Genomic DNA, 22,207 nt, shown 5'->3' with positions numbered 1-22,207 from the left:
TTATCACCAGGAAAAACAAGGACTCAAAGTTTCAAGTGCGGACAGTGACGCCGAGTTACTCCAAGAGCTGGCTGCTTTGAGCCACACGCTGCCGGTGCAGGTGCTGGCTGGCAGGGAGCTCAGCGCCTTTCACTCTCAGGGGAGGTCAGAGCTCTGCAGTCTGGTGGCAGATCATCGCCCACCTTCACGCCGTGACCTCTGCGGACAGAGCCTGACAGCCTCAGTTGCAAGGACTGTACCTGGTGAGGCACGGCCTCGGCAGGCTGGACTCCGGTTCACGTGCAACTTTCAACTCAGGCTGCTCATGGCAGGGTATGAAGCCCAAACATCAAACTGGTCCCAGTTCAGAGAGCCTGGATGCAAGGCTCTGTCTGTACACAGGTTATCCAAACAGCGTACATTATCTCCCAACAGCAAACACGCACGTCGCAGGATGTTTTTCACGAAACGATAACTGATACCTCCCAGCTGTCCACATGCAGCCGCTCAAGTCCACATCTACAAACGTTTACGGGAGAACACCTCCTCCGCGCTTGCTCCCTTCACAATGACCGGCGCTGTTCCCACCACGCAGCCCTTACTGCAGCTGCCCTTGTAACCGCAGAGAATTAAGACTGATTTAATGCTCTATGCTACCTACCTGACTAGAGACTTCAGGGCAAAAAAAAAAAAAAAAAATCCTTCCCAGCTGCATGATCGGAGATTCACAAGCCCCACAGAATCTGGTTCTGTCTGACTGGGGACTGGGATTCTAACCGTACGCTCGGATGCCACTATCAGGTCATTCTGGCCAGCGGCTGGCCTTCAGCTCAGGTCTCCTATGATGCAACACCGTGAACATTAGGAGATTTCTTCCTGTCAGCAGCTCTTGATCAATTCAGACAACACTCTGCTGGAGGGAATAAACAGATCATCACAATGGGTAATAGAAAACACGGGGGAACACAGGTGGTAAACACAATGAGGGGAGAGTGGAGGAAGAAGCCAACCAGTTCAGTACAGCACCTTTCAGGAGGTGTTGGACTTGTTGGGAGCCCGGACAGGGCATTTCTGCACCCAGGGCGCAGTACGGGCAATGCAGGCACCTGCTGCCGGTCCTCCTGCCTGATCGCGGGGAAAGGCTGCAGATCGCTGCCTGCATCGCAAAACGCGTTTTCATCTAGCAGAATGGTTTGGTGACAGACAGGCCTACAAGGAAACTAAAGCAAGTTACAAGTTATTTAAAACAACAAAGTAAGCACTTTATTTCCATTAAGCATGTTGTTTTAGTATCACAATGGAATGATGAGAAAACGTTTAAAAAAAAACCCAAAAAAGTCTCTAATCCCCACGAACAGCAGGGAGGTTTTCAAGGCAATTTAAAAACAAAGGGAGTGACAGAAGTGCCAAAACAGTCCCAACATCACGAGACGACTCCTCCGAGAGCTGGGCAGGGGCAGGAAGGTGGAATGACACGAAGGTACGAATGTCTGAAGTAGTCTTTGGCGCTTCTGCCTCACGTTTGATACGTACATGATCTCTCAAGACAACTCCACAGAAATCTCCGGACGCAACAAAGTGCTACGGTAGTAGAACAAAACCCCAGCGAGAGGACTTTCCGTACAGTTGAGATGCCCTGCGGTTGGGCGTTAAGACACATTCCTGCAGACAGTGCTGACTCCAGCTGGGGGCCTTTGGGTTGGGAGAGAAAAAAAAGGAAGCGTGGTGCGTGAATCCAAGAAGATGTGCCCACGTGCAAGACACCGCGTCCTGCAGTACTGACAAAACCAGGGAGGAGAGAAGGTGGTGGCAAAATGAAACACGGATCCGTTCCCTACAGTGATCAAAACACGAGTCCAGTGCAGTAACTATAGTTTCACAGTTCCAGGGGGCAAACTGTCATTGCAGAGTCTGTAGTAACGCAGGTCGTTCACCAGTCTGTGCACATTCTGGGTAAACGATGGCAGATCCTGGAAGAGATCAAACAACACATTGTACTGCAAACAGAATAATGCCTACACGCACTGTCTTACAGCGGAGAACAGAAAGGAACCGAGAGGGCCAAACACTCACGTGTATTTTCATACATGAGAACAACAGACCCCTTCCTCCAGAGTCTGAGCCCAGGAAACCTGAGTTTCTGCAGCCCACGTACAGGGAGCAGAGACGGCTCCAGAGCTGCTCCATGCGGAGAGCTGACTACAGAGATCTGGGCTCTGTTCACAGCACCGGCTTCTCGGCGTGCAGTCAGGCACTACACGAACGGTCACGATGTGGCCATCTGCGGCGGCAACTGCTCACTGCATTCCTGCCAAGGCTCCTGGCTGCCACGTACCCCGTAACAAGGGCTAATTTTCCTGAAGAGCAATTGCCAGTGATTCTCTCAAGGCTCCTTTCCTACCCTCACCCTTGGTCTCAAATCCCCATCATCTCCCACGGGAGAGGAAGGACTCAACGGACAAGCAAGCTTCAGCAGACGGAAGCCACAACCTGCTGCGCTGCCATGATGTCCCACAGGGAGGTTACAGACCCCTCATTTGCTTCACACACATACGAGGGGTTTGACAGAACTGTGAGCCATTGCAGCTACTCTGCTGTTGCCTTCACTGTAACCCTCAAACATCTGGCCAGCAGCTGGAGCAAGATTTTGGCAAGGATCTGAATGTCCCCCTCTAGAAAATGTCAGTCTACCCCTATGAAAACTTCCTCCAGGAAACATATTCCCTGACTCCCACAGCATTCAGCAGTCCAAGAGATGAGATGGCAGTTCTGCTACCTACAGTGAAAAATCCTTGGCTAGGCATCGCTCGGTATGGAAGCGTTTGGAACAAGAGGTACTGCCTCCAAACACTGCCCCGAGAAGCTCACGGCTGCCTGCCAGCGTGTTCTAGGAGAAAAACTGCGCATCCTGGGAATACGGGCACTCCGCTGCAGCGTTTCCCCTTCTTACCCTGTCCATTTTGAAATTCCTTCCCAGCACGTTTTTCTGGTTCGAGTCCACACCATCACAACTGGCCAGGAACTCGGGGAGAAAGGCTGAGTAGAAGCCATCAAAGTCCACTGAGGCCATATTGTAGGTGGCAATGCCGATCTCCTCCTGCAACAGGTCATGCGACTTGTGGACAAGCACCTGAAGTAGCACATTCACAAACTGAAACAGCATGGTTGTCCGGAAGATCTTCTGCACAGTGAGAGAAGCACACAGTTAGGAGTCTTCATACCAGCAATCCTCCCACAAGAGGGACCACAGCAGCCAGCACATTGCTTCGGAAGTACAAATTCGTCGAGGTCAGACCAGGCATGGCTGCACAGGGCCACTTCAACATCAGCAGCTTCGCAGCTATCACCGGGTCTGCAAACTCTTGTGAGCACAGGGATAATTTTCCAAGCCAAGCCAAGATCACAAACGGCTACAAGAAGCTAGATTAACATCAGCTTTAAAGTGAACAGTGAATTTGGCCACACTTACCTCATGCATCTGACCCAAGTTTTAAGCATCGGCTTTTAAGCAAACAGCATCAAGTCCCATTCAAACCCCAGCCAGTTTTAGCCCCGCACAGCGCTCCTGAAAGCCAGGGAATCTGGCTAGCTGCCTGAAAGTCTGCAACAGGCAGCTGTTACCATGACGGGCTGTCCCTCAGTTGTGACCACAGATGCTAACCAGAAGGGCAAGACCCTGGATTCCAACTTTAATCCTTCATGACAGCAGCTAACAGGTCTGAATTAGAGGGTCTGGAGGATGGGTCCTACATGACAGCGATGGAGACAACCACCTGGCAGTGACTGACTGTAAGTACTAGATACCCTGCTGCTGACCCAGATGAGAATGCTGGAGGGACTTGGCCACTGTCCCACTGATGATCCCAATTTCTGCTTCCTCAGCCAAACTGCACTGTCACTCTGCGTGTTCTTTGCTTTCCCTCGTTGTCACAGGAGGGAACACATCAAGGCTTTGCTTTGACTGACTAGAGTTTGGATCCCTCCCGTGCCCACTGCAGCAGTATCAGGGAGGTGGTAATGCCACTCTAACCAGCAACGTATCCGTCAGGATCACAGCAACCAACCAAAGGCTGTGGCATAAAAGCCCCCAAATCCTGACCTTCAGTTTCTGAGTAGTTGAAAACAAGTCTCAGAACAGCACCCACCTATTACCACGTGCACAGAGTGTATACTGGTCAACCAGGACCCACCTTGTGGTACAGCTTCTGCTTGGTGTTCAGCGTCTCCAAGTAGAAGAGATTCTGCTTGAACAGGTGAATGTCAGGTTGCAGGAAGGACTGGCCAAACGCCTACGAACAAAGCAGAATTGAAGGAAGGGGACTGATATTACAATGAATATCAGACCTGCCAGGCAGAACAACATCATTTTCACTCCGACACCAGAGCAAACCCCTGGGAGCCTCTCAGCGCAGCGAACTAACAAGACAGGCAGTTGTTTAAGTCAACCGTGCTGCTGCCAGACCAACGGGAATGAAGAAATCTTAGTGGAAACACGGTCATATCCTCGCAGAACAGTTGCTGAGCTGGGTCTGTTGGGAACGGGTGGGCCAAGCTCGCACTGAAGAGGCACACAGAGGCTGAGCACAGCTCCCTTGGCACGCAGTTTGCTCGTGCAGGATTTGGCTGTTTCTCAGGGACGCTACCTACGGTAGCACGGCAAGCATGAACGAAACCAGAACACACGCACAGGTTTTGTTCTCAATCCAAGTCAAGAGACCAAGGTGACTGGCAGATGCATTTAACGTGTTACTGCACTAAATTAGAAAGAAGTTAGAGCTGGGAGACTGACCTGGGCATTACAGAAGCAGTAAAGAGCCTAGGAACAAAGTTTACTGGACCCTGCTGAACTAGTCTGGCAGGCCTGCACAAACTCTGTGATAAAATATCCTTTACACCCTGAGCGCCTCTGAAACACTGTACAGATGATGTAGGCAGATGAGGTAAGCTCTGTACAGAGATAGGCAGCAGAATTTTACCAGTTGCTGCTTCAAGGCATCACGAACAGAAGAGTTTATTCCCCCATAGCAGCCATTTACTGTTAAATGGACAAAAATGGCCCAAGTCCCTTCAAGACTGAGCCAGTCCTGGACTCAGATCTCTGGTGGAAACCAGAACACAAACTATTAATATCCTCAACACAAAACACTGGCTGTGTGGAGAACATTTACAGAACATTAAATAAGAGTCTTGTGTCAAAACAACAGGAGCCAAGTAGTAAAACAAGTAGTTCAGTATTGTCGACCAGCCTGAAATTAATACTGAGATTACCACGTAAATACCTTCCAAAACAAGGCACTCGGGTGAGTTTGGAAGTGTTACACTGCTACAGGTGAAAAAGAGATGCTTGGACAGCCCTGCATAGGGACCAGCTTGGGCCTCAGTCACACCAAAAGATGCTAAGGTAAGGAAAGGCCAGAGAGAAACACCAATACAGCGTATGTCAGTGCAAGAGCTCCCTCTCCACTCGTGTATCAGAAGGGACCCAGGCTCCAGAAGCACTCCATGATGGGGCAGCTCTGCAAAAAGTCCTCCCACCTGAAGTCTAAGCACATGAACCTTCGCTCTAGCGTTCACTGCCCTCGGAGGAGCAAGCCCTACCCTGAGGTTGCAGAGCATGGTGCAAGCATGCTTCTGTTTACACTGACGTGGGCTGGAGGTGAAGGGCCCCACACCAGGCACTCTGATAGCACATTAGGAGGCTGATTTTTTTCTGATTTTACTTTAAGTTGCACTACCTGTTTTGGGGACAGTTCTTACATCTAGGAACTGCACAGGAACTCATTTGGGGCCAGCTCTGACCTAAGTAACACATGGAATACAGTTTTTCATTCTTAAAAATTCAAATTCCCCAACCTGAGAAGATTGGTGCTGGCTCCATGTACGTGCTGGCACACTGCCTCTGCCTTCTCTATTCCCCAGGCCAAAGCCTACAGGGTATTACCTCACTGACCTTTCTCTACCAGATCCGATGGTACAGCATAGAACAACTCCATATAAACCAAAACACATCTTGGTCTCAGGAAAACCTTCCAGCAGTGACAATTTTCCTAGTGCCAACCACAAGACTTGTAACAGAAGTAAATGGGTCAGCATCAGTAATATATTTTTAGGTCCAGATGCAGGATGAGGCATGGAAAGGAATTAACATTCCTTCCTCACTGCCTGCCTTCCCCACGCAGTGAGGCACTGTGCCTTGTGAGCACATCAGCAAGACCACTCTTGCAAGTACTTTGATTTTCAGCAGTTCCTGAAGGCAAGACCTCGCTCAAGACACTGTCTAGCCCCCATCACCCACACGGTTAGTGCCACAAGTAGCGTATGCTCCATTGCAGAAAGGGTTCTGGAGAACCGCAGGAAAATAGCTGAGTTACCTGCATAATGGCACTGAACTGTGCTTCGTTCTCCATCTGCTCTTCTGCTACTCCTCTTTGGACACTAGCCAACACACTAGATTTGAAGAAGTACCGCCAATTATGGTGGAGGACCCGGAAAAGCAGCTCGAACAACTCCGCTTTCACATCAGGAGATGAGCGCTGGGAGGAGAGGAGAACAAACAACTCAAAGCAGGCTCCTGTGCTGGAATCCCACTCATCCCCTGGCTCCCACCGCTAGCAGCACCCTGTCAGGTGGCCACCCAGGGCAGCGCTTTGCAGCCAAGGTACCAAAGCATCAAAGCATTTCCTCCTACGGCAGGCACCAAAACTCAGCAGCTGTTGGATCATGCTAAGAACACATCACTGAGTTTTGAGTTTTACCTCCTGCTTTGAGCACGTCTGTAATTTTAGCCTCTCTTGACAATTCCTGACAAAATCCTCCACCCACGCTGCTTCCAATTCCCACTGACCAGTCACCCAGTTTTCCCTGCACAGGGACTGACATTTACAGCTCCTGGAAAGCAAAAAGCTTCATTGCTCCCACACGCCCAGCAATGTCTTCCCTTCCCGTCCCCCCTTCCTTCACCTCGTGTGAGAACAGCCCTACCTCTGCAATGATGGGGTAGACCTGCTCCATGCACAGTGAGATGACGCTGGGTAGAAAAGGCTTGAATACTTGGCCTGGCTCTTGTACCACCACTTGCAGTATTTTCAGAAACTTCTCCACCACCCGACAGCCAGTGCTGCCCTCGTGGAGGATGCTCTCTGCCAACTGCTCCCTACAACAAAAACAGTCATTGCAGAGGGACCTTCCTAGACATCCCCATGCCTACCTAATTTACAGGAAAGCAGGCAGTGCCTCTAAACTTGCTCAATTAATACAAGTCAAGTACATTAAGCCACAGAAGGGAGCTAGGTTTTGACTGAGGATTGATAGACACCCCCCCCCCCCCAACAAAAGCCTGAGTGATAGCTGGGTCACTTCAGACTTGGAAGCATTTTCCTCAAATTTAGTCCTGGGACATGACAAAAGTCTGGACACAAAGGGGTTGGAAACACTGCACTCTTTAGGGGCAGGGACCCATTGTGTGAGCAGCTTACTAAGATAAATCATCCCGAGGGATAAGAAAGAAGTGACCAACATGGGACAATACCTGGTGAACATGTTTAGGAAGGTCTGTATGATCTGCTCGGTGAAAGGCACTCCCATCTGCACCCTCAGTCCTTGAAACAGAGTGAGGAAGAAGCTCAGCATCTCATCTGTCACATCTAAGATAAGAACAGGGAAGCAAAAAGAACGTGTTAAGGTAACGATCAAGTGCATCAATAAGTCTTTTATGTGAGATTTGCTCCTCCTGTACAGGGAACCCCATTTACTCTTGGAAATTTAGCAGCAGGGTCACCATTAGAAACTGAAACCAACAGCCAGTACTGCAGGGCTTAAAGATTGTTCATCCATTTCTGAAAACCGCCAGGGATGACAAGTACAGGCAGCACCAAGCAACTCAGAACAAATACGATACTATCAGCAAGGCCCTTAGTCTGGTCTGCCTATACAGAGTGCTTGGAGAAAGCTCTGGTGATGGTCTGGGCCGATTTCCAGTTGCTCACTGCTCGTACAGGGTTAATAGGAAATACAAGGAAATCCAGAACAGCTACACAGCTTGGGACAGCTAGGAGACAGAATCCAGCTTCCTTTTTTTTTTTTTTTGGCAGGAACTGAAAAGACCCTTCTAACTTCAGAAGTCATCTTCAGCACGTGGTTATGCAGTTAGCTGATCAGCACCGCAGCTAATTCTTCATCAGTCCCAACATGCTTTATTGAATAACCACGGTAAGCTGAAGCTGCGCAACTCCTCCTTCATACAGCCTTTCCTAGCCAATAAATAGCAATTGCATGAGGCTGCTAGCCTGTTCTGAAGACAACAGTTCACTGGAGTCACAGCACCAGCTTGCTGTCTTGGGTCCTCTCTGCATTTCAACTTTGTTTTGCCTTCCCCACACCTGCTTCACTGAGAAAAATCCCACCTAGCTCCAAAAGTTCTCCTGAAACGCCTTGCTCTTCATGAGAGAAGCTGCTGTATTCGGGCATTCAAGCTACCCTGACGTGATACAAAGTGTAAGTCGCTGGCCAGAAGATTGCCAAGCAATAGTCCTGGTTACATCTCAGGAGCCGAGCCTTTACAGGGGGAAAAAACAACCCACATCATTTGACCTAATCTGATGAGATCTACTCCTCTTTGTCTTCAAGCTTCTGGAGAGAATGTAAGTGGCAAACATAGCCAGACAGGGTATTTTAAAGCTTTTTTTTGTGCTCAGGATCAGCTCCATTTTGTTTCACTGCTGAACACAGCACAGGGCATCTCCATCTTCTGGAAGTGTGATAAACCTTCATGCCCGTATCCTAGATGGCAGAGAAGATCTCCCTTTCCTGTTCTGATTCAGCCCAGCCCACCCACAAGTACAGACTCACATTACACTTCGGCACAGCAAGTCCACACACTTCACATGAACACCACCACAATTCTATGCTGAGGGACTTTGGGTGCTATCAGTAGGTCATAAAGCTACTCACAGCATTAAAGCCTGTCCTATGGTTATACCTGACTGATGAATGAAAGCTGGGAAGAGGGCTAGTGAGACCTGCACGGATTCTTGCAGCGACTGATAACAGATCTGTCGAGACTTGGTGGATTCTCCAGAGATACTTTCTACAATATCTTCTAAAACGCTGAGTGTCTGATGGATGATCACTTTGGCTGCAAAATAAGAGAGGCGATACTTCCTGCATGTGTCAAAACTACTCAGAGGCAAGAAACGAAGAGAAGTCAAGTTCACACACACAGTAACTACAACAACCTACAAGGCAGCATATACACCAAACCCAGGTTGGAGTCAAAAGTGTTCCCAATTGCACGTTCATGTTTTAAACGTTTAAACAGGTTCAATTAGGTCACTGTGGCTACTTGCTTTCTTAAATTATACAGGTTTACTGCCCTACAGATGCAACCACTGCTCAACTACTCAGGTGCAGAGGCTGAGGGGAGCTGTAAACAATATTAATCACAATATGCTAATGCTAAAGAAACACTAGCCAAGAAAAAAGCAGCACATTATGACAGCAAAATATACTGCAGATTTCTATTTCTGAAAGTAACAACTGGAGTGATATACAATCACTGTATAAGCTAACCCAAATGCTGGGAGAACTTAACTGGCTCAGTTCAACCCATATGAGCAGTCTGCTGATACTCTTCTCGTGAGGAGCAAACCACCCTCTCCCGTGCTCCCTCCCTGCACACAGCTAACCAGCATGTCAGGTTTGTCAGAAGCTGTGACACTGCACACTTCTAAACAATTTTTAAAGTGATTAAAAAAACAAAAGACACCCCCAAAAGCAGTCCCAAAACATGCACAGAAACTTCCAAAGGTCCCTGGACCCCATCAGTTCAGGGCTCTCCTCCTACGTATATAAACCCTCTACAGCACTTCCCAAGTCTGGAAGAAATTCTTACTTCCCCCCTTAAGTTTTTATAACCATAATCTTCATTAACACTGCCTCCAGTCAATATTTCTAATACTATAGCATCCCAGCATTAGGCTGTTAAGTATTCCTAATGCAATCACTGCTATTCAAAGTTTTATCACAAACTTGATCCCACCTTCCCTGCACGACTGAGGAAGACAGTACTTTGACGGAAGAGTTTACAGGCAACCTGGGGCGAGAGCGCCCTTTACACACCCACAGAAGAAGGGGCTCTAAAAAAAAAGAAAGAAAATACAAATTGCTCCTTTCCTGTCCTCCCTGTACGCTAAATACAGTTTCTCAGCCAAAATAATTATTGGAAAAATCAGCTTTGCACTGCAGCTGTCAGAAGACAGCACACACCAAGAAACTTGGTACTTACTGTCCTCCAGCTGCACTTTCCTCTGTGGCAAGATGGCATTGGATTTTAATTGGCGGTATTCTCTCGTGAGGGCAGAGATTAGGCTGGCGTGGTTGGTGGAACGAACTGCCCACTGCTGTTCGCTCTCTGGAAGATTGGGCCAGGGCAGCAACAATACATTCGACAGTGCTCTGCACACCAACACCTGGGCCTAGAAGCAACGAGACATTAAGCAAAGAGACAAAGTTTTACTGTATTTGCAATTCAATTTTTGCTAGAGCACAACCCCAGAGTGAAGTGACATTTTACGGCTGTCCAAGACATCAGCAGTGCTCAACCGTTTGAGGAAAGAGTTCAATAGCAGAAGGTGAGCCCAAGTGAAAACTAGCAGCTCTGTAAGGTAAGAGAAAAGCAAAGCTCCATGACTTAAGGGCTGGAACCAGCTCCCAGCTCTGTCAGCCCTTCCCTGCAACAGTAAGTCTCTGTTCTTCATATTCATAAACCAAAGGTGATGCCACTTTCATTACTCCTTGTCTGGTTTGCACACTAAGCTTCCATGCTTGTACAGCACTCCAAATTGTATCATTGATTCCTGGATATCCACAGTACAGAGATAACTGCTGCCCCCGCCTTTTTTTTTTTTTTTTTTTTGAGGTTATACCTCGCTACAGTAAGAACTGAGGTACAGCTTCCCCAGGACACCTAATCTACGTTCTTCATATTTGAGACAAATCACCTTATCAGGAAGCCGCTGCGCAGAAGTGTCTGTGATCCTGTTGAACACCTTCTGTACTGCTGGGATGCTGATCAAGAACACTGGTCGCACTGTGGTGGCTAAAGAGACTAGCAGGTGGCATGCAGACAGCAGCAGCTTCTCCTGCACCTGAAAGAGAAGGTGGTCAGGCTGCCCGTACCACCACCACACAGAACCACACTGTATTGGGTTTGCGTGGCAAGGTTTTGGTAGCGGGTGGCTATAGGGGTGGCTTCTGTGAGAAGCTGCTAGAAGCTTCCCCCATGTCCGATAGAGCCAATGCCAGCGGGTTCCAGGACGGACCGCCGCTGGCCAAGGCCGAGCCCATCAGCGATGGTGGTAGCACCTCTGGGATAACAGATTTAAGAAAGGGAAAAAGTTACCGCGCAGCAGCAATTGCGGCTGGAGAGAGGAGGGAGAGTATGTGCGAGAAACAACTCTGTCGACACCAAGGTCAGTGAAGGAGGGGAGGAGGTGCTCCAGGCACCGGAGCAGAGATTCCCCTGCAGCCCGTGGTGAAGACCATGGCGAGGCAGGCTGTCCCCCGGCAGCCCATGGAGGTCCACGGTGGAGCAGATATCCACCTGCGGCCCGTGGAGGACCCCACACCGGAGCAGGGGGGTGCCCGAAGGAGGCTGTGACCCCGTGGGAAGCCCACGCTGGAGCAGGCTCTGGGCAGGACCCGTGGCCCCGTGGAGAGAGGAGCCCAGGCTGGAGCAGGTTTGCTGGCAGGGCTTGTGACCCCGCGGGGGACCCACGCTGGAGCAGTCTGTTCCTGAGGGACTGCACCCCATGGAAGGGACCCACGCTGGAGCAGTTCGTGAAGAACTGCAGCTCGTGGGAAGGACTCATATTGGAAAAGTCCGTGGAGGACTGTCTCCCATAGGAGGGATCCCACGCTGGAGCAGGGGAAGAGTGTGAGGAGGAAGCAGCGGCAGAGACAACGTGTGATGAACTGACCGCAACCCCCATTCCCTGTCCCCCTGCACCTCTCGGGGGGAGGAGGTAGAGAAAATCAGGAGTAAAGTTAAGCCTGGGAAGAAGGGAGGGGTGGGGGGAACGTGTTTTTAAGATTTGGTTTTATTTCTCCTTATCCTACTCTGATTTGACTGATAATAAATTAATTTTTCTCCCCAAGTTGAGACTGTTTTGCCTGTGACGGTAATTGCTGAGTGATCTCACCCTGTCCTTAGCTCGACCCACGAGCCTTTCATTACATTTTCTCTCCCCTGTCCAGCTGAGGAGGGGAGAGATAGAGCAGCTTTGGTGGGCACCTGACACCCAGTCAGGGTCAACCCACCACACGTACGATGCAACACTGGCGCCAGACAGCACAGTGAGCTGCCATCACCGGTTTTGGCAAGCAAGACAGTTTATAGTATCTATTTGCCGATCAGAGAACAGGTCAGTTCCCTTAGTACTGTGGAAGAGAGACTTCCCGGCTTTCAAGCCATAAAATCATTAGACTGAGTTTATATGCCTATAAGTTGCTTGCTCTTGTATTAGCTTGACCTACAGTGCTATTTAGAATTGCTCTTGGTCTCACCCTACACGAGACATTCGCTGTGGCTCTGGAAGACAGACATCCAGCTCTCAGACTGATTCACATCAGGAGCCAAAGTGTGGTCCAGAGCAAACCGTTAAACACCTGAACATAACAGCACTGCCACCGGAGAGTCTCCTGCTCTGGGTGGAAGCCTAGCCTCAGCCCAGCACTGACTGAAGGTACCTTAGAGCTGATGAGGGGTGTGATAGCCTCCAGAGCGGTGGAGACGAGAGAGATGAACTGCTCCGGGTTCTGTCGGTGAACTTCGCTGTAGAACTGTGCGAGCCAGTGCGCATAGGCTTGCAGCGCTGCCAGGGACTGAGCGTGGCTGTGGAGGAGCAGAGCAAGGGTAAGATACATACACGGGAATAAAAGGTACACAAGCAGGACAGCTGCAGAAGGGCACAAGTCCTGAGCATGGTGGGTAGTTTTGACAGCATACCAATATTCTTCCCCAGTATTCTCAGACAAAGCTGGCAGCTTTTTCTTTAAAAATTGTTTACTACTATTTTTTTTTGTCCTCGACCCTGTACATTCAAGGCATATTTAAAGGTGTGCTGGAACTGGACTCACCCACTGAGCAACAGTATTAAGCCAAAGGTATAAACTGATAAGGTCAAATTATAATCAACTGGTAGGTTGACTATAACCATACTTTATAATTATACTTTTGGCACAGAATCATACTAAGATTTTTGAGTCAGGACATCTCTTTGGGACCACAGGGACAGGTGTCCTCCAAACGTTTGACAATGTACCTTTGTTAGGCTGGCATTAGAAAATGGATCATAGGTTTCTTCAGGGACATTGGACAGAGAAAAGGATGAAAACCCCTCGCTAACAGATCACAGAAAAAACCTCCCGAATTATTTTAAATCAGAAAAGGAAAGAGACCATTAAAAGAACATCATCTGCACAATACTCAGTGCTAGTAACTTGGGACTATTAGGAGAAATCCAGGGAACTATACGATGAAATCTAGTGGGGGTTTTCAAGGAGCTGCTATACATGCAATTGCAAACTAGAACAAGCACTTAACGTGTTCAAAAGGACAACCTTAAATTCTGCTCGCAAAACACCAGCTGGCAGGAAACAGGTTTGTACTACACAGCCTTAGGAATGGAAGGCTTCTAAAAGGCTGTCAAGAGTGGTGTTCTACTACTAGCAGCATCAAGATTTCACACTTAAATGTCAACTTCTGGATCGAAGGCATTCATTTGTTTCAGAAATGGCTCGCATAGCTGGAAGGCATATGTTTGTCTTGGAAGCCAAGGACTTGAAACCCCGTACTAGGAAAAACATCTTTTACCTGAGCCATAGATCTGACTTTGGTAGCAAAACATCCATAAACTGGAACTACATACCGACAGTGGATCCATTTCTTACACCACCACTACTGTAACACTTATTTCATCATTTAATTATACTGCAAAAGAACTAAGCTTTTACAGACCTTAGTACAGGGCAGAATAACAGTTTGCTTTTAGAGCTAACATAATGGGCATTTTTACTTCTCATCCCAAATTTATTTTTCTTTAAATAACCTGAGTACATCAGTTTGAGGAAACAGTGGTCCAAAATGCTGGCAGCAGCCTTGACCTTCAACAGTTAAAAGAAGGTGCCCTCCTGGTTAGCTAGCAATCGCTGGGGAGATGCGCTTTTCAGAATATTTGCCAAGCAAGTGGTTAGAGCACCAGACCAAGGAGATCTAACGCTTCCTCCGCCCCATGTAGGTACCAAATTTGGATACGGTCATTTGCAGTGTATCTCTCATACTCACACATCGATAAGGTCAGGTTTCAATACAGATGGTACTGCAGTTTCGATGTTGTACAGTTTAATCTGGGATCCATATAGCGTTACTTTTACCAACCTGGAAGTGAATACATATATGGTAGTGTAAAGGGACTGTAAGATGGATACACACATGTACAAATCTGCTCAAACATCTTATCTGAATGCAGCTCTTTGCAAGTCTGCGTCCATATTTAGCTAATACGTAGACAAGATTTAGACCATTTAGTTGAAAATTATTTAGAGCCTATGTCACTGTTTGTGATAAGATGGAACAAGTACGATGTTCCTGCATGGAAATGAAAAAAGATAACCAAGACAGCTGTGTAAAGCCCTGAAATGCTGTAATTTGCAACTATGTGCTAATTAAGTTTCTTGAAGGGGAAGAATCAAATGATGTCTGCCTTTTAGTTTTCACAGGTCTTTTGATTTAAGAAAAGAGGTTTTGGTGATTTAGCTTTGAGATACACAACTCAAGTAATCAAGCTCTACATCTCATTTCATTGCATCACAAACGCAGATGCTGGAAAACAAGTACCTCAATCTTTTCAAGTGACTGATTTTATTTAATCCCTCCTATTAGTCAGTTCTTTGGTTAAGGATTTAGAAAGCCAGCTGGGAAACTTAGCACTGATGAATGTAACAATTAGGGTTCTGGCCATGGAGGAGTTCATATCTCAATTTAATCATAACAAGGGGAGGCAGAAAGAAACCTTCGTTTTCACACTCACTGCAGTGGTGACAATTACTCCTTGTACTGGTGAAGGAACAGCAAACTCCCCCTCCCGTACCTACCTCTCCACCACTGTAAGAGCATCATTGAACCTGGCAGCAAACACATCCCCAATGAAGTATTCTGCTAAACGACCAACAGCCTGCAGCAAGGAGCTCAGGTCCCGCAAGGAGCAGTGTAAACGGCGGCAATCGTTCTCCGCAGTGATGTTCAGCCTGTGACCTGAAATGACATTATGGTTCATTAGCAATGAAGCCGAAAAACCTAAGTGTAAATAATCACTTGCGCTAACAGCCACTGACTAAGAGCCTAGTAGTCTGAAAACTCGTACTTTAAAAACCTTGTGACTAATAAATACAGCTCTTTGGGATGGGGAACCTAATTACAAAGCTACAGGAAATGCAAAGTTTATTCTAATTACATTACAAGCATTCTTCTTAAATTAGCTCAGCAGTGGGTCAGAGTTCAAATCGGAGCACTGTCCAAGTGACTGAAATACTCAAACTGGGTAAGACGAGTTCAACTCTTCCGACTGCCACACTTCGTATTCCTCTTTAAAGGCTGAAATGGATGTTACCAACTACTTCAGCCTTTTACACATTTCTTTTCTTCTATTTGGTATTAATACCTATATAAAAAGGAGCCTTTTTGGTTATCCGTTGACATCAAAAAGCAACCCCAGCTCTGCGGAGAAGGTCTTACCCGGACTCCCTCTGCTGGCTAGAGTGCAGGAAGTGTTCCAGCAGCAGAAGCATATTTGGAACAAGAGTGTATTTGCTTCTGATGTGAAGTGTGGTTATTTACTTTCATATTTCTCAGATATAAGAAACATACCAATAAGTAGATTTGCCAATCCTACTACCTATGCAATCATCCTACCGCTCAGCTGCACATACGTGGTCTCCAAGCACTCCCGACCTTTTACTAAAAAAGCAAACATGTTCTGCAACACCATGTTTCAAAGAAAATCTGTTTTTCTTTCCACTGCCCATATTTAATCTCAGATTAAGTTTTCAGCAACAAGCTTGCCATTTTGTACTACTGGCACCAGCATACTATCATCCAGTTCTGAATCCCCAACTGCATCTGAGCTACTTCTCCTGACCCATCAGCTAAACAGCCAGCCCACCTGACAGTAGATTGTTGCTACAGCATTAACCTACATATTGCTTATCCTAGGTCTGAAATGATCCTAAAATTGGAAGTAATTTTTCCTGAACTGTCTATACAACAATTGCCATTCTGTCATGTACAGCAGTATTGAAGATGTAACAGAATCCTTTACTGGTCATACCAGAAAACTTAAATATAACCTTAGCCACAATCTTCCCTCATACAGATCTCACTACTACTACTTTCCTTATTTCTCAGGAAGGAGCAACAAAGCTACGCTCATGCATTTTATTCAGTTGAGAGCACTGGTATCTTTGTAAACTACTTTATACATGAAGGCTCCTGAAATGCCAGCTAGATAAGTCTTCAGAAACTAGTACTACATCCTAAATACTTCATCTTCTCATTGACTCACAATGGTTTTAATTCAAGCCTGAATAAAAATGCTCCTATGGTGGACAACTTCACACCAGATTTGAGCCCAAAGCAAACAACAGCGCAACCTTTCTTGAAATAAGTTTTAGTGGGAGGAAAAAAGTAACCATTATCCATCCACGTTACTGTAGTATTTCATGCTGCATACCTGTTCTTAACACATATGGTATCTTCATTTCAAGTACCAGAACGAGGGAAGAACCACACCAATAAAAAACCATAAATCACATTACTAGATTTTTGTCTGATATTGGTGTTTAACTACTGAGCCATTAGACACCATACGTGTGTTCAGATCCTCAACAGAATACAGAAGGCAGCAACACCAAAGCAGGTCTAGAGTGTTTTTGCAATCAGCTATTCAAAGAGTGAGGACCGCAGTGCTGGACGATGGTTGTTACCTGTCCCTGAAGTGACCACAAACTGCTGGAGTCCCAGATACACTTCCAAGTTATCCTGCAGAACTGGAAACTAGAAGAGACAAGAAATGAGCATGATTTTGGGGCTTGGCAGACAGTTAACACCCAACTACTAATTACTCAGAGCACAGTTTTCTTATTTCTTCCTAGTGCCTTCAAAAAGACATTTGGAGAAAAGGCAAGTTGCTAGGTTCTGGGCTGATCCTGCATGTCACGGCTTCTCATGTCTTGATAGCTGTCATGAAAACAACAAAGATCACCATCCTGAAGGCACTTCTCTGTGGTAGCTCTCCTTTTCCCACAAATACCAGCAATCAGCCTAACAAGATAATGGTCTGACAAGTGTAAGTGATGGCACAGCATGCCACCACTATGAATACACAGACGGATGTATAACCCAGATCAAATAAAGCAGAGGAAAGGCAGAGCCTGGAGCTCAGGAAGCCTGCGCTGCATCCGCCTCACCCGCAAGTATCAGCTTCTCAAAATGCAGCTACCAAAATATTATTCAACCAAAGAAGTTGAGTTCAGTGCCTCTGTAACAGAGTACAGAAGGGAAGTACTACAGCACTCTGCTGGCAAGCTGCATCAAGAACAGCTAAAGCCCCATGGGGAAAAGCAGCCAAGGGAGCAAACACCACAGTCGTCACGCATCCTGGTCTGGGAACAGAGCGTTAGCCTAACTCCATCATTCAGGACTGACAGCAAACATGCCTGATCCTGGTGATACTTCAGCTGAGCAACAGGTTACGCTGCCATGGGGGAGTGTATTGTGCACACAGACTAGGAAGCCTTCTAAGCAGCTTTCAGCCAGCTAAGGTGATCTGTATTAAGAGATTATTTGTGCTGTACCTCAATGCATTTGTATACATAGAGGACAAAACTGCAGACTCACCTTTTCCTTGTAGGCATCCCATCAGAAAGAATATTTTCCAGCTCTTTCAGTCTGGCATAGTTCTACTTAATTTCTATTGGCAAAAGTCACCACATTTGAGGTGGTTGGTTTTAATGAAAGTTCACTCATCCATCAGCAGAAGGAACTGCAGCCTTTCATTGTCCAGCACGGGACAGAGTAATGGCAGCTGCTGTACACTGTTTTAATTATTTGCTACTGATAGACTAGCCACTGCATTCAACAGCACTGCACACGACTGTGAAAAGCACGTGAAACTGCTTGAGCATCTCCCAGATTATCCAGTACACAAGAATGAACTAATGCAGGGCTCAAGAAAGCACTCACTACCACATTTCTAACATGCTGTGCCTAATTAGCAGTTGAGTGTCTTTGTACAACTGCAGGAGGATCACTATTTAAAAAAAACAGATAGTCTTCCTCATGTTAATGTGTTACTTTAAGGAAGCCACATGCTCTTCACCATATGACCCATATGCTCACTGAAACAGCTGCTCCATTTGTTTGCCTCTTGCTGACTCATGCCGTGCCACCACACTGCAGAGCAACTTCTACTTTCGTATGAGGACTGTTTTGTTCACTACTTCAGAGTTTCTAGTAACAGGCTTCTAATGCTTAGCTCAGCCAGAATGTTTCTTAAATAAAAATATCAATTAAAAAAAGCAGTTCAGGTCAGGCATCTTCTGCCTCTGCAGCAGCTCAATTTTCTCTGCTTCTTGGGAATATGGTTCAGAGGTCTAGGTATGCAGTAGCTCCAGCAGAATTAATAGACTTGCTTTGAGATCCCACTGCTATTACTTGCCTTCCTTCTCATCCAGCAAAAAGGCACTGACTGCTCTGAATTTTGGACTCCACTGGCTTACAGCCTCGAAATCTCCTCCGCAAAAACCATTATAATGCTACAAACCCAGACAACTTTTCCACCAATTCTAGCAACAGCAGTGGCACCAGCTGGAGAGAAGCACTTATGTGTGTTTACCAGATATAATTCCCAATTGTCCGAGGCACTCTCTTTAGCATTTATAGCTAGCCTTTCATTTAAACAAAGATTTCACTTCTCTTAAAACCCTAATAATGACACTCTCATCTGCCCAATTCACAGCGCTGCCTCCTAATATAAAGGCCAAGATAAACAGCAGTGAAGGATTGCTGCCAAATGTTTACACTCTGAGAGATGGGAATTTCTAAACAGCTTAGTGTCCAGCAAGTAGGACTCAGACGCTCACTGAAGTCCTCTCTTCAAAACACACCCAGAAATCTGACAAAGCCAAAACCCCAAGTTTTTTCCTTCAATTTCTCATCTCCCCTTGCCAAGGTTTTGCATCCAAACGCAAAATTTCTCTACTTTTTTGGCACTGCGGCCTCTATCAAACAGCTTACAACAAACTCCAGCAGTTGGTGCTCATTTCACATTGCACTTTTGGTCCAGGTAACTACTTACTAGTGTGGAGAAGGCATGAGTTGGCAAGAGCTCCATGACTTTTGCAACCACTTCCAAGCTCTGGCGCAAGTACCGCTGCCACTCAGTCTGCTGCTACGGGAAGAAACACCAAGGTAAGCACAGCACCTCCAGAGGGAAACAGATGGCTTTTTGTAGACTAGTAGGTCTTAACTGATGCTTGGGACTAGCTAGCTCCTTTCCAGAGCTTGGCTTTTGCAGACACCCAGATACTGAAGAGATACTGCTCTTATGATTCTCATATGCTGCTAGACATCTGATGGAGAATAATTTTGCCAACCCATGCTTTGGGCATGCGTGCATATGTTTCCTTGGAGTGATAAGGCACAAGCATTCACTCCTAAAGCACAGTTACTGCTCAGATGACAAGCATCCATTATGCAGAACAACCTGCCCCTCCAGTGCTCTGGCCTCATCCATTTTGGCCACTTACTCCACTTTTACATTTATCAGTGCTGAGATGATGTTTACCAATACTGATTTAGGAGAAATAAGCTTAAACGAAAGCACCAACAATATATACAGCTTAAAGCTTTTGTCTCGGAGATATTTCAGCATTTAAATTCCAAAGCAACCAGACATGGACACCTAATGCCTCTGATAATCAGAACATAAGTATCTATATTTTTTTCCCCCCGTAAGAACTAAATTAAAAACAAAGGTCCTATCTTTTCAGTGTGATTAAGTACATTTTTGTCAAAAGCATTTCATGCTGCTTTAAACCTCAAACCCCACACAGAACGGAGTGAAGAAGCAGCTGTCTAGCTTGTACCCCAAAGTACAAGCTCTGGGAAAGACATTCCAGGCATTACCAGTGCAAGAGCTAATATCTGGACCTGCAGCTGTCCTTGTTCAACTCTGCTCCTTACATCATCATCCAGTGTCTCATCATCCAGCTCCTCCAGCTGTGCCTGGTTATACCTGAACTGGATTCGATTCAACACCTCTGTCAGCAACAGAACCAAGGCGTCTTCGTACCTATGACCATGAAGAAGACAGAGCAAGAGTTTGAGAAAAGAATTCTGCAGAGATTGCTGTGCCCACAGCCCTTCCAGCAAAGGAGATCGGTAAAACAGGTGACAGTTTAAAGCAGGCCACTGCAAAGAGCCTGCAGCACAGCTTTACAGGTTTGTTGAGGAAACACCAAGCAGATCCTGGGATTAAGAGTATCATGTCATTTCAGGTCACACGCTACCTGCAAAGAAGGAGCCTTGGTAATATCTGATATCCCTCTACTTCTGAAAGGGAAAGGAAGAACTGTAAGCAATAGAAGCAGCCCAAGAGTTCAAAACAGGAAAGGTAGGAGTGGCTTGCCAGGAATAATAGCAGATGTACATGAACAGGAGGCACCATGAGCCTCTTGTCGCTTAAGCTGCTCCTCAGCAGCCTGTCTGGTGCTCTGCTTTTTGGGCACTGAACGAGGAACAGATGAAACAGGGCAGAGTCACTGCTGCCTACCTCAAAATGGGGCCTCCCCTGAGGCTATCCACTTTCCCTGCACTGTTGGCCAAAGAATTCAGGCCCTTGTCCTCTGAAACAAAGCCAGCACTTTTTCTACTTGTACTGTAACACTAAAGGCATGTCACTGAAAGATATCTTTTCATCTCTCGGAGCTATGAAGCTGGTACGGAGCGCAGAAGACCCTCCTTCTCATTGATCGCCTAAGAATAATGCCAAGTTGCAAAATTAGCGCAGAGCCACCAAAGCATGCAATCATTCCTGGTGACACAACACTGAAGTCAGAGGATTTTCAGGGGGTTTGGTTTGATTGTTTGCTTTAAAAACCTCCCTTCTCAAAACAGCTGGGGTCCAATGCAAAAAGTCATGCTCTTTTCTAGGTGAGATCAGGTTGGCAAACTAGGCATTAGCACACACTAAGAGAGATTCAGAGCATGATGCAATCCAAGTGTCAGACCAGTCAGCTGCGTCACTAGCTAAGCAGCTGAAAGTTCTCTGTGCAAGGTAGCTGAATTACCATCATTTCCGTAATCAGATGACATAACTCTGGATTCAGCAATTTATCCAGTAGTAAAAGTTGTAATGTGTACAAAATGCAAAGCTTATAAACCACAAAACAGGAAACTTCATCTGTGCTCCTGCGGTGTAACCACTCCCAGACTGTCAAACTGCAGCGTTTACAGGTCTGAGAGCACGCAGGAAGCTGTAGCTGTCGGAGCTGTCACTAAGGACAGGTAGTTCTGACAAAACAGGACAAGCTTCAACCACCTACATGCTTTTTTTATTTCATAGTCTGACATATCTCCTAGAGACAGCTATTGTTTGTTTCCATTTTCTCCATAACAAACTATTTGACACAAAGATAACACACATTACGCGCATGTTAGCCAGATGAAGAAGAGGAGCAGAACGCCAAGGCAGAGTTCAACAGCATTAGGCAGAGCGCAGCAAATTAGGAACAAATTATAACAAAGTTCAAATGCAAATACCTACTACTTGAGAAATTAAAAAGACACAGTTCCCATGCTGAAAGGAAGAGAGCTGTCTGGTGTAAGCTAGTTCCACATTTGCTCTTTGGTTTTGAAAATCAGCCGGGCATCAAAACCAACCACTTGTATTTAGTGTGCTCAAGGCAAAGAAGCTTCCTTCTGCACTTAGCAGAACATAATATGGCACAAGCCATGGCACTTTTAAGCCTCTAAAACTGGAACAAGATACCAGTATATTCAACAGATTTTTAAAATGGCAGCAAAGGGACTTTTATCAAACGAGAGCCACCCATTTCAGGACACAGCATCTACAAAGGAAGAGCTGCCAACCACTGTTGCAATTGATACATACAA

The 22,207-nt window shown here is 46.5% G+C and overlaps 1 protein-coding gene across 2 annotated transcripts in view; it reads right to left on the bottom strand.

Moving 5' to 3' along the window:
• Positions 1-1,198: 1,198 nt before the first annotated feature.
• Positions 1,199-22,207, bottom strand: part of XPO6 (exportin 6) — a 56,824-nt gene continuing 35,815 nt past the window's right edge. Inside the window, exons 10-24 of one of the 2 annotated variants that reach the window (XM_050906067.1) lie at positions 20,276-20,384; positions 19,389-19,481; positions 17,017-17,086; positions 15,130-15,289; positions 14,321-14,413; positions 12,724-12,868; positions 10,977-11,123; positions 10,262-10,451; positions 8,957-9,112; positions 7,508-7,622; positions 6,961-7,132; positions 6,351-6,512; positions 4,170-4,268; positions 2,930-3,160; positions 1,199-1,949 (exon numbers count right to left, since the gene is read on the bottom strand). In XM_050906067.1, coding sequence (XP_050762024.1) covers positions 1,848-1,949; positions 2,930-3,160; positions 4,170-4,268; positions 6,351-6,512; positions 6,961-7,132; positions 7,508-7,622; positions 8,957-9,112; positions 10,262-10,451; positions 10,977-11,123; positions 12,724-12,868; positions 14,321-14,413; positions 15,130-15,289; positions 17,017-17,086; positions 19,389-19,481; positions 20,276-20,384 — 2,044 coding nt within the window. In that variant the 3' untranslated portion in view covers positions 1,199-1,847. The remainder of the gene's footprint in view (positions 1,950-2,929; positions 3,161-4,169; positions 4,269-6,350; positions 6,513-6,960; positions 7,133-7,507; positions 7,623-8,956; positions 9,113-10,261; positions 10,452-10,976; positions 11,124-12,723; positions 12,869-14,320; positions 14,414-15,129; positions 15,290-17,016; positions 17,087-19,388; positions 19,482-20,275; positions 20,385-22,207) is intronic. The other variant, XM_050906068.1, reaches the window with a different exon arrangement.

This window comes from Gymnogyps californianus, chromosome 15 (assembly GCF_018139145.2).
Source record: "Gymnogyps californianus isolate 813 chromosome 15, ASM1813914v2, whole genome shotgun sequence".
Taxonomy (NCBI): domain Eukaryota; kingdom Metazoa; phylum Chordata; class Aves; order Accipitriformes; family Cathartidae; genus Gymnogyps; species Gymnogyps californianus.
The sequence above is the reverse complement of the archived record's forward strand: the minus strand, read 5'-3'. Positions and strand labels throughout refer to the sequence as shown.